Consider the following 17,038-nt stretch of genomic DNA (forward strand, 5'->3'; position numbering starts at 1 on the left):
GCTGAAGCTCCAGTACTTTGGGCACCTCCTGCGAAGAGTTGACTCATTGGAAAAGACTCTGATGCTGGGAGGGATTAGGGGCAGGAGGAAAGGGGATGACAGAGGATGAGATGGCTGGATGGCATCACCGACTCGATGGACATGAGTTTGAGTGAACCCCGGGAGTTGGTGATGGACAGGGAGGCCTGGTGTGCTGCAATTCATGGGGTCTCAAAGAGTCGGACACGACAGAGCGACTGAACTGAACTGAACTGAAGATAAAGTAACTATATTAAGTTTTTCTTTTGCATTAGCACTGGGTGCTATTTTCCCTCCATGGGAATTCAAGTTGCAGAAATAGAAAAGACTATTTTCTCTAATTCATTCTTTTACCAAGAGTCCAGTGAATTCATGTAAACGAATGATATGTTTTCCACCTTCTGAGGTATGGAAGGTCATAATCTTACTAATATTTTTATTGAAGTGAAGCAAACATAAAAAACCCACTAGAAGGTAAATGTATGGACAAGTCCATTGTTCAGTATTGCAATGTGAAATTATGTACTGTCTATAAATTGGGGGATTTTATTAATGCCTTTTATTTTATTTTTTATTTTTAATTGAAGGATAACTGCTTTACAATGTTATGTTGGTTTCTGCCATACGGAAACATGAATCAGCCATAAGTATATATACATCCCTTCATCTTGAGCTTCTCTCTCACTCTCCTGCATCCCACCCCTCTAGGTAGTCATAGTGCATTTTTTGCAACATAAAGTCCTAATGTATAGTTATTTTTAGAATAAAATTTAAAAAATTTAGAATATATAACACTTGTTCTGGTTTGACATGGTTTCATAATATCATTGGGCTTCCCAGGTGGCTCACTGGTAAAGAATTTGCCTGTTAAGGCAGGAGATGCAGATTTGACCCCTGGGTTGGGAAGATCCCCTGGAGGAAATGGCAACTCAACGCCAGTATTCTTGCCTGGGAAATTCCATGGACAGAGGAACCTGGTAGGCTGCAGTCCATGGGGTTGCAAAGAGTTGGACATGACTTAACCTACTGAGCATGCATAATACCTAAGGTGATTTGTAATGGCTTGTATGATTTCTGTAAGCTCTCTATCAAAGGATATCCTTTGATGTTAATCATGGCACTGACAGTTGTGATGGAAAGGACTGACTCACGAGCGTCCTTTTTTGGCACACTGAAAGCTCTCACAGGGCAGCAATGGGCGTAGCATACAATCCCTATGTTCTGAACAATGGACTGAGCTAGAAGATGGATGAGCTGGGGCCTGCTTCCTCAGTAGCTCTGGGTCTGTGGGCAGGAGAGACATCGGTGGCTTGTGGTCACAGACTGCTTACAGCTGTGTCTCTTGGTGTGTCTGTAGAGCATTTCTGAAAATAGCCCCTCCACCTGTTCCTACATTCCCGTCTGGGACATCTGCCACTTTTATTGCTGAAAAGACCACAATAACACGCATGGCATGTGCAGTTTGTTTTCTTAATTCTAAAACCATCTATACCTTCGAAATCTCAAAAGGCAAAGAGAAGAAATAACTTGAATTTTGGGGACACTGACATTTCCACTGAGTTAAGCATTTTCCTCGAGTGAGGATAATGAGTGAGGGGTGGAATTTAAATTAAAACCCCTAATTACCAGTGAAAGAGTAAGTGAGACATGTCTTCAAAGTACTGAAATGCTAAAGTGAAATTCACTAACATAGTACACAATCTGCAGGCTAAACAACTGTTTTGATTTCCCACAGTTCAGTGAACTATGTGCTCAGTCGCCCAGTTACATCCGACTCTTCGTGGCCACATGGACTATAAGCCCCCCAGGCTCCTCTGTCCATGGGATTTTTCCCAGCAAGAACACTGGAGTGGGTTGCCATTTCCTACTCCAGGGTGTCTTCCCAACCCAGGGATAGAACCTGCATGTCTCGCGTCTCCTGCGTTGGTCGGCAGATTCTTTACCACTAAATGGTTTGTAAATATCTGCAGGAGGCTTTCTTCCGTGTATCATAGAATAACTTCCTTGAAAGGTAGTGTGTATGCATCCATTCATTCATTTACCATCACTCACTAGCACACACCTGATGTTAAGCAGTGTTTTATCAGAAAGCAAAACTCATTGGGGAACTTCAAATCTCAATTTCTATTTTGAGGGGAGGGCAAAATAGGCAATTAAATACATAATATTTAAGTAACAATAGAAACGATATATCAGGATAAGGAATAGAGACTAGCAGTGTTTGGGAGGGAGCCCTTTTACACAGAGACAGACTAGTAGGCCTCTGCTGAGGTGGTGTAAATGCTTTTGTTCAGCTGGGAATCTCCTCGACTAGCTTGGCCCCTTACTGAAAAGTCACCCTAAATTTCCTGAAGCTTTGTTCATACAGCTCATAGATGTCTGTTCTGCCTTGATTCACTCTCATCATTCATGTCATCAGAGCTTTGTTTCCACAAATCTTCTGTTTTCACATAACATTCTTCCTCTGATGATTTAGTCTTCTGTGATTCTGGATTTGGGACTTGTCTAAACCATCGCTTTGAGTTTCATGTGAATCAGTTGGGCTTATCATTACTAACATACCGGTATCTCCAACCTGACAACCAAGTTGTATTTCAAATTTTTGCCTTTATGACTTTTGAACCAGTTCTTCTAAGTTAGAGCTTTGAAAAGAGAAGAAAAATTTTGACCTGAAGCTTTTCTCCCCTATAGCCAGTGATCAGTTTGTATAGGTGCAGCCTTTTATGTATGGAATAATTGCACACTTTCCTCTGAAAAGACCCAGTTGACTTAAACCTGGCATCTCATTTTAGGGCAGTCTGGCAACAGAGATATGAAGAGAGAATGTTCTGGAAGATGTAGTGTGGACTTCTTGTAAAGTATTGCAATGTGTTAGGCAGCAATGGTGTGGGTAATAATATGGGTTTGATATTTTCGTGTTTACATCTTGACCTTGAAAGGAGAATGAAAAATCCTATTTATGGTATACCATAATATTCTGACTTTTAAATCACAAGCAGCCAGGAATATTAAAAAGAGATGAAAGGTTTTTATCTTGGAAAAGAAAAACCAATTTAGTGTTTTATTCTTCATATTATGAGTCAGAGAATGTAGAAGGTAGATATATTCATAGATAGCCAATACCCAGTATGATAGATTTAAAAAACAATTTTAGAAAATGTAACTAAATAAGTACCATTCTTTTTTGCATGTTGGAATGAAATTGTCCCATGATAGTGTAGAAATAACAAAGGAAACAAATACTTTTAAACATTGCTGTGATGGGGGAGAAATATAGCATTTCTATTTATAACTTGTACAGAGTCCCACATAAAAATAGCTTCAACTAACAGATTTGCTCATATCTGGAATACAAAGTTACTGCTGCCCATGCCTTGAGGAATTCTAATCAGAACAAGCACAGCATTGGTAAACACTGAACTTTTGTAATCTTTTCTTTTATACACGTTTTCTTAGGTGGAGTTTGTTTGTGGAAAAGTCCTGGCTTCTCTGTTGGCTGTTTTGTTATTTTCCAGGCTCTTCATCTCTGTTTTTAGTGAGAAGGATGAATTCACACCCCCTTGCATCTCACCCCGTGAAATAGATTTATGTTACTGACGGTTGTACTTTAGTCAGTGGAACATCTGTCGGGCTAATAGAGTTAACATTTCATTCTTCTAAAGACTAATTTTGTGTAAATTGTCGTGATACAAAATATTAAGGATCTTGGAAGTTAATCGTAACCATTCTTTCTTATTTGCAGCGAAGTTTCCTGGGCTATGCCAGTTTTAAAGTCGGGGAGCTACTGAAGTCCAAGGAGCAAGGGCTGGCTCTGAGCCTGAGGTAGGTCTCAATGCTATTAAAGTTACCAGCCCATCATATTTCTGGAATGCTGGTTGGGTTTGAGAAGTCACAGTTCTTACAGATGTTTGGATGTCAGCTCTCAAATGGCGTATGTTCTTCACTGCAGTAAGTTAACGGGAAACAGCAATTATTCAAATTCATATTCAAGTTTGTGTTTCAGACGGTCAAAGGTTATCAGTTCTTGTAGGGGGCAAAAATGATATTGTTAACAAACTAGTGGCGGATAGAGGGGAAGGGATGGTGGGGGCGGGGGGGATGAAAGAGGTGAAAAATATTAAGCAGTACAAACTACCAGTTATATACTATATAAGCCATAGGGGTATAATATACAGCATGTGGATACAGTCAGTGTTATAATAGCTATGTATGGTATGTAATCTATAAAAATATGAAATCACTATGTTGTACCCTTGAAGACAATGTAATATTGTAAGCAGCCCTTCTTCGATATAAGATAAAAAATAAAGTGATGAAACTTTAAATGAAACTTCAAAAAAAATAAGGGGAGGAAACTCTTTGAAAGTAAGAAAGTAAATAGAAATGATGGGCATGTTATTAAATACTGTTTCAAAATTATGTTTTAAATCAGGTGGGTTTCTTGGTTTGAAATATGTTTGTTAGAGGCAACTGGCAGATTTATGATAATTCTTCTTTTTTGAGCTTATTTTGTTGCTGTACAATTAAATATAAAACATAAGTTAAAGCAGATTCAGATAGCAACACACAATGGGCTTAGGTATGATTTTGGGGATGATTACAATGGTGGCTTGGATGGGAAATGGTGACTCAGATGGCAGAAAGCCCAGGTGGCAATGCAGGAGACCTGGGTTCCATCCCTGAGTTGGGAAAATCCCTTGGAGGAGGGCATGGCAACCCACTCCAGTATTCTTGCCTGGAGAATCCCCAAGGACAGAGGAGCCTGGCGGGCTGCAGTCCATGGGGTTGCAGAGTCAGACACGACTGAGCAACTAAGCACAACACGGCACAATTTCAGAAGATGATACAACAATCTTTAGGAAGTTGCAGTGTTTTAATACTGAGAAGAGTATTAAATAATCATTTTTTTAACTTCCTTATAAGTTAGAAAAAAATAGTATGCCATTTTCCAATTGTATAATAACTTTAAAATTATGTATGCTTGGAGAATACTACCTTACAATATTTATACAGTATATATAAAGATAAAAATTATATAGAGCACTGTTTGTAAATCTTGGATGATTTACATAAAGGAAAAGGCAATGTGTCTTACGTGTGTTTGCCCTCTGCCCAGCCCCTGAGGATTCATTATAACCAATATATTTCAGTGTAGATGCCACGGTTTATGGTGGAATCTGTACTGCTGGCTGTCTGCTTTCTGATTTTTCCTGATCCTTACAGATTTGCATTTTGACTTAAGAGATGATTTAAAATAATTTAAAGCAGTTCACAGTCTTATAGAAAAATAAGTTTTGATGGTTCGTGCAGAGGCTGGCATATTCTCTTTGGCTTCCTTTTGGCTGTTGTTTTTGTTGTCTTAATTATTGAGGAAGGTATTTTAAAAATCTTTGTAGTTTTGTGATGTTATTCCCGATAGAATTTTGCTGTGGTTTATTTTCCATAAGAAGTGTGTAAGTGCCAGCTAAAATGTCTATCTGTCATTGTCACTGATATTCTAGAAGACATCTATTATCCATCTAGCATGGCAGTCAGATTTGACCTGGGTGCCCCGGATTCATGATATGAGACGTCAGACATTGAGCTTGCTGAGAATCACCAGCGGGTCACACGTTTTCTCCATGACACTTTATTCCTCACCTTGCTGAACACTCTGCAGTGTTGGTTGTATCATAGCTGTTGTTAATATCAGCAGCCCACCGCACAATGTTCAGATGCTGGCTTTGGGAAAGATATCAGGAGCCAAGAAATCTTTAGTGGGAGGAAAATACCTAAACACACACAATTAGAGGAATAGTAGGAACAGGTACATCTAGTTTAAGGTGTCACACTTAGGTTAAAAAAAGTAACATAGTTCTAGATTTACAGGAAATCAAGACACTTTTGATAGTAAACTTCTAATTCTTATTTATTTGATTTTGATTTTATAAAAGTAAACAAATATTGAGCAACAAAACATTGCATTTTCTAGAAAAAATAAATTTTGAAATGGCTAGGTTACTGTTTTTTTTTTTTTCTTTCCCATTTTGCATTTTGCCAAATTTGTGGATTTCCTTGCCTGTGAATAAGATACATTATACGCTTAGTATAACCTGTTGATTTCTGGTGCTTTGTGTTTTTACATCTATTGTAATTTATCTTCTTTCCACTGACTTGGCAACCTCTGAGGTACTGAGTCAGAAAAGTGTTAGATCAGGGATGCACACGTGCTTGCGTGCTAAGTCGCTTCAGTCATGTCTCACTCTTTGCGACCCTGTGGACTGTAGCTGGCCAGTCTAGGGGCTTCTTCAGGCGGGAATACTGGAGTTGATTGCCATGCCTCCCCCTAGGGGATCTTGCTGATCCAGGGATCGGACGCACGTCTCTTGCATCCCCTGCAGTGGCAGGCGAGTTCTTTACCACCAGCGCCACTTGATCAAGGATAAGAAGCATTGTTTTTTTTTTTTTTGATTATTGGTTTTGTTTTTAATGCTTTAACATCTCACTTTTATTCCTTCTGTTCTCCAGTCATTGTTGTTAAAGCAATAGAATTCTCAGATTTCTGTAAAAAAAAAAAAAAAAGTCACAGAAATAAGGGTATACTTGTCGGCACCATTCTTGGATGGCAAATATCCCTAGAGTCTGTCTAGTCTTTTTGTGATCACTGTCCCTTTGGGTTGCTTCAGTTCAGATAATTCAGATTTAAAGCTCCCAAAGTTGGTTCATGGAGTTTAATAGTTTAATGTGGCCACTGCATCCTATGTGCTGTGAACTGGGATTTTTGAGTTTGAGGTGAAATTATTTTTCCACAGAAAACTTAAAGGGCAAAAAGTGTGTGCCTTATTTATAGACTTAAATCAAATGTCATGGAATATGACAGTGCATTTTTGAAACTGTACACTAAAACCTGTTTGTTTATATTGGGGAGAGTGAGACATTATGTGTCTTATGCTCTGATGAGTATGTTAGAGATGTTGTTTCATTGACCCTTATCAAATTAGCCTATGATGTATGATTTTTGTCATTTTATATACTAAGAAACTGAGGTATAGAAAAAGTTAAGTAATTTGCACAAAGTTACAACGCTGTTACATTGCAAAGCCAATGGGTGAAGCCACATATTTCTGTCTGCAAAGCCTGTGCTCTTTTTTAAAAATGATTTTTTGGAATTTTTCTTTCTTTTTTTTGATGTGGACCGTTTGTTACAATATTGCTTCTCCTTTGATGTTTTCCTTTTTTGGCCTCCAGACATGTGGGATCCTAGCTCCCCTTCACGGACCGAACCCACATCCCTTGCATTGGAAGGCGAAGTCTTAACCACTAGATCGCCAGGGTAGCCCAAACCTGTGCTCTTAGTGACCCACTTTTTGTCTGCTTTGACAGAAGAGAAAACTGAGATCTAGTTAAAACATGTCACACATTACGTGATTTAGTAATGGCAGAACAAAGCAAGGACACAGGTCAAGGACCACTTGTTCAAGGTGTCTTCCACGTTGATTTCACCACTCATGTTATAGCAAATGAAGACCTGATGAGTCCCAGTGGCCGTGGAGAACTCAGGAATGTTAGCCGTGATGGAGTAAGCGAGCATCAGCCTGCTAGGTTAGGGATAAGTGGAGACTGAGGGAAACCTGGGCAATCTCTTCTCACCCCAGAACCATGACCCTGTACCTGGTTTACTGACCAAGCACTTAACAATTACTTGCTCTGCTAACCTAACCTGAGTCTTTTGGAATTGTAAGAAACCAAAATTTAGAACAATGACTTAACAACAGAATGGAGAAGCAGATCTTTCTCTGGCAGTGACGCTAGAGGTCAGAGGAAAAGTTATGTTACTCATAAAGTAGACAATCACAAAGGCAGAAAAAGTAGGGGAGGGTAAAAATTCTTTCCTAGGAAATCCTTCTCAGAAGAATTGAGACAGATAAGAAGTATTGGCTTAGCTTCGGGTTCCTGTAAGTTGTCACCAAAAACTCGAATGAATTTTTTAGCCAACACAATAATTTGACCTTTTCTGACCTTTGCTGCCCATCTCCACGCACTTCAGATCCATTCAGTTCTTGTTCACTGAGCAAGCATTTATCATGAATTTTTCATGTACCAACTATAGTGATAGGTTCTTAATAGATTTTTAAAAATAGCAACGCAGTTCATATTTTGCAGTTGATACTACTAATAAGAATGATGACAAAAAATCCCATTATTCATTGAGCATCTACTAGCAAGCAAGGGATGTGTTGGGTGCTTCTCCTACACTTTTTTATGTAATTTCTGCAGTCTTATCATCCCAGTTTTATAGCAGCTTGTCTAAGATTCCACAGCTGCTGACTGTAGGATTAGAATGCAGTTGGGTCTGACTCCAGAGCTTTCTCTGCTTTGGTTTTCCTGCCTGATAGGAAACAAATGATCCCATAGACTCTTTACCCTGTTCTCTACTTTATATTCTATCTTTTGGAAAATTTTAGGGACCTCAATTATTTTTTCTTAATATTTTAATCTTAAAAATCAGTTTTAAATGCCTGTGACATAGTAGAGGTTCAAACATATTTTGCTGGGATTTTGATTCATGATATTTTTATGGATGCTAAATATGAACCTGGTGCCATTTATTTCCGAGTTGGAGACACCTAAGTTAGTGAACATTATGCAACCTAAGTATTAGAGCATATCTGAGACATGTAATAGTGAGTGATGGATTGTAATTTGCTGGAAAAGCTGAAAGCCTTACTTGGAATTCACATTTATTTCAGTGTAGGTCACATTGTCTTGTCATGGGAAATTTTCAGCTCGTCTTAACAACTATTCTGTTGTTTCTTTTGTAATCTCTTACATGTAGTCCCCCCAAGTTAAGCAAACATCTGTGTAATTTTATCATAGTGGATGTGAGAAAATTTTCTTGAATACAGAAGTATGTGTTTACCCATAAAAAGAGAATTTATGTTTCCTTTTCATTTATTACTTCTTCCGCATATACAGTAGGACTGTCATGTAACATACAACATAAGACTTCAGTGATCCTGCATAGATATTTGGTGTATAATGTACCGATGTATGGTAGGGGCTATGAAAGAAACAGATAATAAACTTCTACTGTATTTAATTTTTTTCTTATTTTATGTAACATTTTTATGTACATATTCATGCAAATACTTCATAGATTGTATGGAGAGATATGTTTATATTATTATAGGACTTTTACTTTCTCATAAACCTTTACTATTTATTTTACATTGTCAAATGCACGTGTTTAGAGATGGTAAGATACAAATTATGGAGTCTTTAAAGTTTTGTTGTATTTTTTGGTGTTTTGCTTAATTTACAAAATTAAGCAAAACACCTCCTCACACACACACAGTACATACACATATTTCAGTTTTGTTTCTAAAAATGGAACAACAGCAAAAAAAAAGCCCACGTATTTTAAACTGAACCTCCCAAAGGCGTACTCTTCATTTAAGGACAGGAAGCAATATTAAAGAGAGGTTCCTTAGACTGTAACATATAGTTTTCCACACAAGCATATGCAGAGTGATAAAAAAATAAAACAAAAAGTAATTGTCACCGGCATCTTGCATGTTGGGAGCCAGGGCATGTTCTATAGGCTATAAGGCAGTGGGTCAGAATCAGTCTGTTACTATGATTCATGAAAGCATCTGAACTTCATAGTAACCTGAGACCAACCTTGGCCATATATTGACAATAGAGTTTTAACTGAATAAAATTAAACTTTCTTTATGGGTTTCCTACTACTACTCTTTCCCTACATGCAAATAATGCTTACTTTAAGCACCAGCTGCCGTCTTTAAAATTGTATGTGTGATGAATACTTTCATAACAACATCTTTTCTTATCACCATTTACTTGGACTTCAGAGATTTATAAGATCGTATACAAGCAAGCATCTTAACAGTCACGTATATTTTGAAGATGTTTTATTCTCTTTAAAAAGTCACTTCTAGTTAGCTTTTCTAGCTACCAGAAAGTAGAATTACTGCAAAAAATTCTTCTGGTTTCACCACAGTAACTTTTATGTGTGTCTAAAACATTCTCTATATTAAATAAGGGCAATGGACATTGATTGAGTGGTGCCCAGAAAGCCTGCTTTGAGAGACAATAGCATATTAGTGATTATTTTACTAAAGAGATATTTACTAAAATTATGAAAGGCACCGATGGAAAAGTTTGAGGATAAGAATAGCATGTAAAAGTTAATTGATGCGCTTGCCTCGAATTTTCTAACAATGCGCATCCCAACCCCTGAAAGCAATGCGTAAGAACACTGCATTTTTTTCCTTTGGGAGTGAGCAAGCAAGAAAACATGCTCATCAGTAGCAAGTGCACACTCATGTTGGATTCAGATGCACCTTTATGTGGAACACCTCGAATCACTGGAATGCTTTATTCACCGTGATTTTGACATGATTCAGAAAGAAGACCCGAAGCTCCTCCAAGACGCTGACCCGAACCTCATAGATCTGTGGGTGATTTGCTCAGTCGCTTCAGTCGTGTCCAACTCTGTGAGACCCCATAGCCTGTAGCCTGCCAGGCTCCTCTGTCCATGGGATTCTCCAGGCAAGAATACTGGAGTGGGTTCCCATTTCCTCCTCCAGGAGATCTTCCCAACCCAGGAATCAAACCTGCATTTCTAGTCTCCTGCATTGCAGGTGGATTCTTGACTACTAGCGCCCCCTGGGAATAGGAAGATATAACTAACACTAATTGAAATTTATGATGGATTAAGCATTTCAATGTCTTACCGTATTGAATTTTCTGATAACCTTGCCTGAAAGGTGATATTATTTCTGTTACAAGCAAACGGAGTAACAGCAGTATAACTTCTTAAGATGACACAGCTGGGGCAGCATAGTAATTAGAAGAGGGGTTCTTGACATCAAGGATTTCCTAGAGAGGATATATTTTGTTTAGAATTTTAGAATGAAATGTGTTTAGAGACTAGAAGAGAGATTGACACCTCAGCTTCTTCTTGGGCCCCTTTAGTGGCCTGAGATTCAAACTCAGGAGGTCATACATCTCTCCCATTTTTCAACAGATCATTGTTAGAAAAGTGTTCCTGTTTGTCCTAGATTTTATCTTCTTGCTTATTCCTAGCTTTCCTTCATGGTGTTAAGTAGGAGAAGTCTCACAATAGACATATGGGGTTGTGTTTTGTAATATACAGATGTGTGGGAAGGGCTCTAAAAGAAATTAACAGTGAACTTATACTTTTTTTTTCCTATTTTATGTAACATTTTTCGGTGTGCATATTCATGCAAATACCTCTTAGACTGTATGGATAGACATGTTTATACATTTATATTATTTTAGGGCTATTTTGCTTTCTCACAGATCTTGACTCTTCTCCATTGTTTTCTCTATGATCACGTTGAAAGCAGCTTTTTCTGCCCAGTTGTAAATCTCCTCTCCTTTCTTTTTTCCTTGTGAAGTAGTGTAATATATTAACAGTAGAAAGAGCACCTGACTTTCCCACTAGCCTTGGGTTCAAGTCCCAGCTGTATCGACAGCTGTGTCACCCCAGGCGTGTTGTCTATCCTCTAACATCTGTTAACGGGAGTAGTAACAACCTCCCTCCCGCCGTGACTCTGGGTAATTAATAAAGGCAGTGAAGTTCCACGCATTGCCATGTGTTAGAGAAAAACACTCTATAAAGATTGTTTTCCTTTCTTCTTGCATTGAACTTACTAATTCCTTCACCCATAGCTTAACATTTTCTTCAGTTTGCGTACCTAGTTTGTGGAAGGTCTTTCTTAAAATGTGACATCTACAAACCTCTAAATTGGGCAGTGGCAAAGAGACTGATTTAACCTTTGAACATTACATTTTTATTATCTGAAGAACGGGTGCTTCCTTGAACTCCAAATTCTGGCTTTAATTACACTGACACGAGATTTGGCTTCTTATCAGATACCAGATACCAGATACCAGCAAGAGATCTAGGGAAAGTATTTGCTTGGTTGAAACAGGCAGCATTCTGATAGAATTATGAAAAATCTAAAAAACTTTTTGACTTGAAAGTTTAGCAATATAACATTGAAATCAGGGTAGAAATTCGTAAAAGTGACACAGAGTGTCAATTTCTTTTAGAGTTGACTGATGCATTTTATTGCTGAATCTGTGATAAAATGTCTACAAAAATAAATTCAAGTGATGTTTCTCGGGACTGGAGTGTGAAAAGAAAGGGAGGAGACACTGAAAGCAGAAGTAGGGCTCTTTGCTTCTGAAGCCGACTCTGTTCTTATATGTAACTGTATTAATGCTGTTTAGGAACAAGACCACCTAAAAGTATCAGAAGGCTGTAACATGAGCCACTTTGCAATAAAGTGACAACATGACATTAATTTATTATAAAATTAGAGATTGCAAAGCATACAGATCCTGTGGACTTAGGATAGTAGAGTAGAAAGAGTCTGGGGTTTAGAGACATGCTTGAGTCCAAATCCAGGCTTTTTTATTGCCCAGCAGCATGATGGATTACTCTGAGACTCAGTTTTCTTATCTGTGAAATGGGGGTGACAGGGGTGCCATGTGACAGCCTTGGTTCCCGTGAATTACTAACGTGAAATGTTTATAACAGTTCCAGACACATAGTAAGTGCTCAATAAATGTTAGTTGTGGATTTTATTTATTTTTCTTTTATTGATCAGCTTCTCTAGCCTTAGGGGTTTTGATGTTGTTTTCGTTATTCCCACCCAGATGAGAATTAGATAAATGGTACCCAACGCATCTGAAACAGTACCTGATGCAAAGCAGATGTTCATCATGCCCGTCACCTATTACTAAAATTATCACCATCATCAGTATTATTATTTCCCTCTTCATCGTGTAGCCTGTCTTTCATTTATAATTTAAGTCGCTCTGCAGTGCTATAGTCTGCATTTTTCTTTATGTTCCTAATCCATTTTCATGAGGCCAGAGATATGACCATGGAAACCAATTAGCACTTCCTTAGTTTGCATTATTCAAAAGATGTCGTATTTGTCAGATTGCAAATTAGAGTTTTTAGTCACTGAAGATACAACGCGTACTTAGAGTACACTTCAATAGCTCCTCAATTTGTCCGCTTTTAAAATGCAAATCACATAAAGTTAATATCTGTACACAAAAACCTACCTGCTTAAGAAGTTTGAGAGTTCATTTATCTTTGAAGATAATTTACAAGAGTGATTAGGCCTGCAAGGAATTATATTTGACCTGAAAATTTTATATTGGATTTGCTCGTAGTTACCAAAGCCACTTTCATCATTATCACCCTGAATTTCTGCTTCTTTGGATGCATTTATATCATCTTTTTCCAAAGAATGTTCTTTAGAACACTGATATCCCTTCAGTTATAAGTATGTGTTCTTCGAGTGAAGAAGTTTTATGTCTAGTAAGTTTGAAATGTTATAGTTTAAAAAATGAAGTAGGTGACCTGATTGTAGGACTTCTCAGAGTCTTCATTATCCTCATGTCCTTCAGGGGCTCTCAGAGACAGTGTTATCTACAGCTTTTCTTTAATCTGAACCCAAGAAGCTTTCTTCATGCAACCCCTTATCAAATGCTTATCAGACACTGTGGGTTCCCAGGTGGCGCAAGTGGTAAAAAAAAGTACCTGCCAATGCAGGAGACAAAAGAGATGCAGGTTCGATCCCTGGGTCGGGAAGATCCACTGGAGAAGGAACTGGCAGCCCACTCCAGTATTCTTGCCTGGAGAAGCCATGGACAGAGGAGCCTGGCAGGCTACAGTCCGTGGATCATAAAAGAGTCAGACATGACTTAGCACGCATGCATGCAATATACAAATAGACACTGTGTTCCAAGAAAAACAGCTGCGCAGTTTGGAAAATGCTGCTTCGGAACAGTATAAACATCCAAGCCTTTCCCAGAGAAATCTTTGGGAGACTTGTATATGCATTCATCCACTTTTCCCCACTGTGAATGTGTCCTCTAATCCATGCCTCTATAGACAGGTCTGTGATCTTCTCCAAATGACCCCTCACTCCTACACACATGCCTTGCACCTCCATACTTTCTGCCCCATCCACATGCAGTTCCCACTCCTATTTCTCCCATCCCCCACCCCAGTCAGTAAGCATGTCAACCCCACGGTTTCTACGTCCATGTCCTGGCCTATATAGACACTCATCTGTGAAATTCATACACATGAGTACGTGGAGGAGAAGGCAGTGACACCCCACTCCAGTACTCTTGCCTGGAAAATCCCATCGACGGAGGAGCCTGGTAGGCTGCAGTCCAGGGGGTCGCTGAGGGTCAGACACGACTGAGCAACTTCACTTCCACTTTTCACTTTCCTGCATTGGAGAAGGAAATGGCAGCCCACTCCAGTGTTCTTGCCTGGAGAATCCCAGGGATGGGGGAACCTGGTGGGCTGCCGTCTATGGGGTTGCACAGAGTCGGACACGACTGAAGTGACTTAGCAGCATCAGCAGAGTATGTGGAAAGAGAAAATAAGTGACTTTACATACTCTCTCTTTTATAGTCATTGACAGATTCTTTTTAAGGTTGCCTAAGTGCAGACACACTTATTTTCATGATCACCTAATATTACAGCTGCCCCAAACTGAACTTATGCTTGTCCTTTCCTGGTTAAACTCAGAACCATTGTGTGCTGTGTGATCAGTCACTTCAGTCATGTTTGACTCTTTGAGACTCCATGGACTATAACCTGCCAGGCTCCTCTGTCCATGGGATTCTCCAGGCAAGAATCCTGGAGGGGGTCACCGTGCCCTCCTCCAGGGGATCTTCCCCACCCAGGGGTCGAACCTGGGTCTCCTCTGTCTCTTGCCAGTAGTGCCACCTGGGAAGCCCCAGAACCATTAGGTACCTTAACTGTAGCCACAACTAGAAATCCCAGCATCCATTTTCATCTTTTTCTACAATTTTTGTATGATTATGCTCTTTTTCTGCCTTAAAATTTCTTACTTTCCCCTCCCCCACATGAACATGAACAGAAGTGTGCGAAAACTTCAGCCAGAAGATACAAGATAGTAAGTGCTTTTTCAGCTTCACCTGCAGCCACACAGATTACCCTTGACACTGATCACCACCTCCTTTGTTGTTTATAGTGGCTTATGTGCCCATAACACTTCATAAAGGCACAGTCAGAGTCCCCATATTTCTTTGGAAACTCCTTTTCTCAGGGTTTCGAGCTCAGTTTCAAAACTTCAGCTCACAGAGGAGCCAGTACTGTCTGTATGCGTAGATGGAGCTCCCAAGGCTCTTCCCCACACTGATGGCCTGTTATTTTCTGTCCTTCTTTTTGTATCCCTTACCTGGGATGAATTTACCCATCTGAAGTCCCTCGCATTCTCCATACTCACTCTCCATATTCATTAGTGAACTAATTCGAGGTAGACGTCTCCAGGAGGGTCAGTGAAAAGGGCTGGTCTTCTTCCCAGGTTCCTCAATATTCTAAGACCAAATTGGCCATTTTCCTATCATCAGGCTTTTGAAGGAGCAGGTCAGAACTCATTATTCCTGCTGCAGTTAACAGGCTTAATGATCACTGAAGGTCACTGTTCTTAACTGTGTTCCTAGTGAGATTTGACTTTGCTTTCCATTTACACAGCGTCAGTTTTACTTACAGTATATGATTGAGTGGCGCTGGAGGTACCATCCTTGCAGAACTGTAGACAGTTACCCCAATAGTGTGCTCTAGCCTGGGAGTCTCTACCCTAATCCATCAAGTGAAATTCACTAATGTCTGTTGTTCTGTGGTATAGCATGATGCCTCAGAGTAACAGTGCAGTTGAATGAAAGTGTTTGCAGTTAAGATTTCAGGTAGATGAAGAACTGAGTCAGGGAAAGGAAGACAAGCATTAATACAGTTGTATAATGGAAGCTAGAAAATATTCAAAACCACATGATAAAAGATTTTAAGAAGGCAGAAGGGAAGGATGAGATCACAGATAAAAAGATGTAGAATAAGGGAAGAAAGAATGGACCCACTGATTTTACTTCACTTAATTACTTTTAATACCAGGGTAAGCACATGCTTTTTCTCAAGGCCGTACTACAATAGGAGTCGGTGGCTTCTAGCAATGGGCCCAGCCTGTAAGTGACCTGTTGGGTCCCTTTACCTAGGTATTTAAGCTTATTAGAATTTGATAGAAAATGTTAGGTAATTAAAGATTCTTTTTACACTTTGTCTGGCACTGATGAATTTATTACATTATGGAACAGTTTACTGTCTTGAATATAAAGTAGGTTTATAAATCAATTGAAATCATTGACCCAGGTTTAAATAGACCTGATCTAAGTGCTGCTTAGCAGTGTGTGACAATATGGTAAGCAAATAGAATGACCGGGTTTACTTGTAGATACGTGTTGCATGCTACTTCTGTCTGATGTTCACACATGCAAATTGCACAGTAAACACATTCCTTTAGAACTCAATATAAAATGGATTGCTAAAACCAAATTTAGGGTGCTGTAATAAACTTGCTCTAATCCTCATCTGTCCCTGGAGACCAGACCAGATAACGAGAATATTTTTTTTATTTTAATCTCCCTCTACATCAATGTAGCCTCTCTAATTCGAAGCAGGTTTAAAAGTTTCGATCCTAAACTTAGAAATGGTGTACGGTGGGAATTATTTTTCTCTTATCTAGAATCAAATTGAAGATGTTCCAGGGACTTACACAGTAAGGAGGAGACCGTCTCTCAACAGTTTTGGGGTTTGCTTGTTTGTTGGGCAGTCTGCCCACTAACACTGAATTTCTGGGCTATGGAGATTTGCTTCTAGTACCAGTAAACATGAATTGCTTCTATGACCCAGTGATATGGCCTTTAAAGTACTTTAAGGATTGGCCTGTGATTATAACACTGGGAAGTTAGAATGCCATTACTGTCACCAGAAGGTAATTACTTTGCTTACATTTCTTCATCTGTCTACTAATGGTAATAATGACACTGAAATGAGCTTAGATTATGGATTTGTAGGAGGGACTTTAAGGAAAGAATCCCTTTATAGTTTAATAGGAAAAAAAAAAGTGTTTTCTCCCCCCTTTTTTTTTTCTATCTC

General features: G+C 39.0%; 1 protein-coding gene across 16 annotated transcripts in view; it reads left to right on the forward strand.

Moving 5' to 3' along the window:
• The window catches only part of INPP4B (inositol polyphosphate-4-phosphatase type II B), an 887,198-nt gene that overhangs the window by 588,998 nt on the left and 281,162 nt on the right, over positions 1–17,038 (forward strand). For 14 of the 16 annotated variants that reach the window (XM_015101375.4, XM_042234315.2, XM_060400642.1 and 11 more), the window contains one exon: positions 3,761–3,840. In XM_015101375.4, the coding sequence (XP_014956861.3) occupies positions 3,761–3,840 (80 nt within the window). Of the gene's footprint in view, positions 1–3,358; positions 3,427–3,760; positions 3,841–17,038 lie in introns of those variants that run through there. The other 2 variants (XM_042234316.2, XM_060400646.1) reach the window with 2 other exon arrangements.

The sequence above is a fragment of the Ovis aries genome, chromosome 17, assembly GCF_016772045.2.
Source record: "Ovis aries strain OAR_USU_Benz2616 breed Rambouillet chromosome 17, ARS-UI_Ramb_v3.0, whole genome shotgun sequence".
Taxonomy (NCBI): domain Eukaryota; kingdom Metazoa; phylum Chordata; class Mammalia; order Artiodactyla; family Bovidae; genus Ovis; species Ovis aries.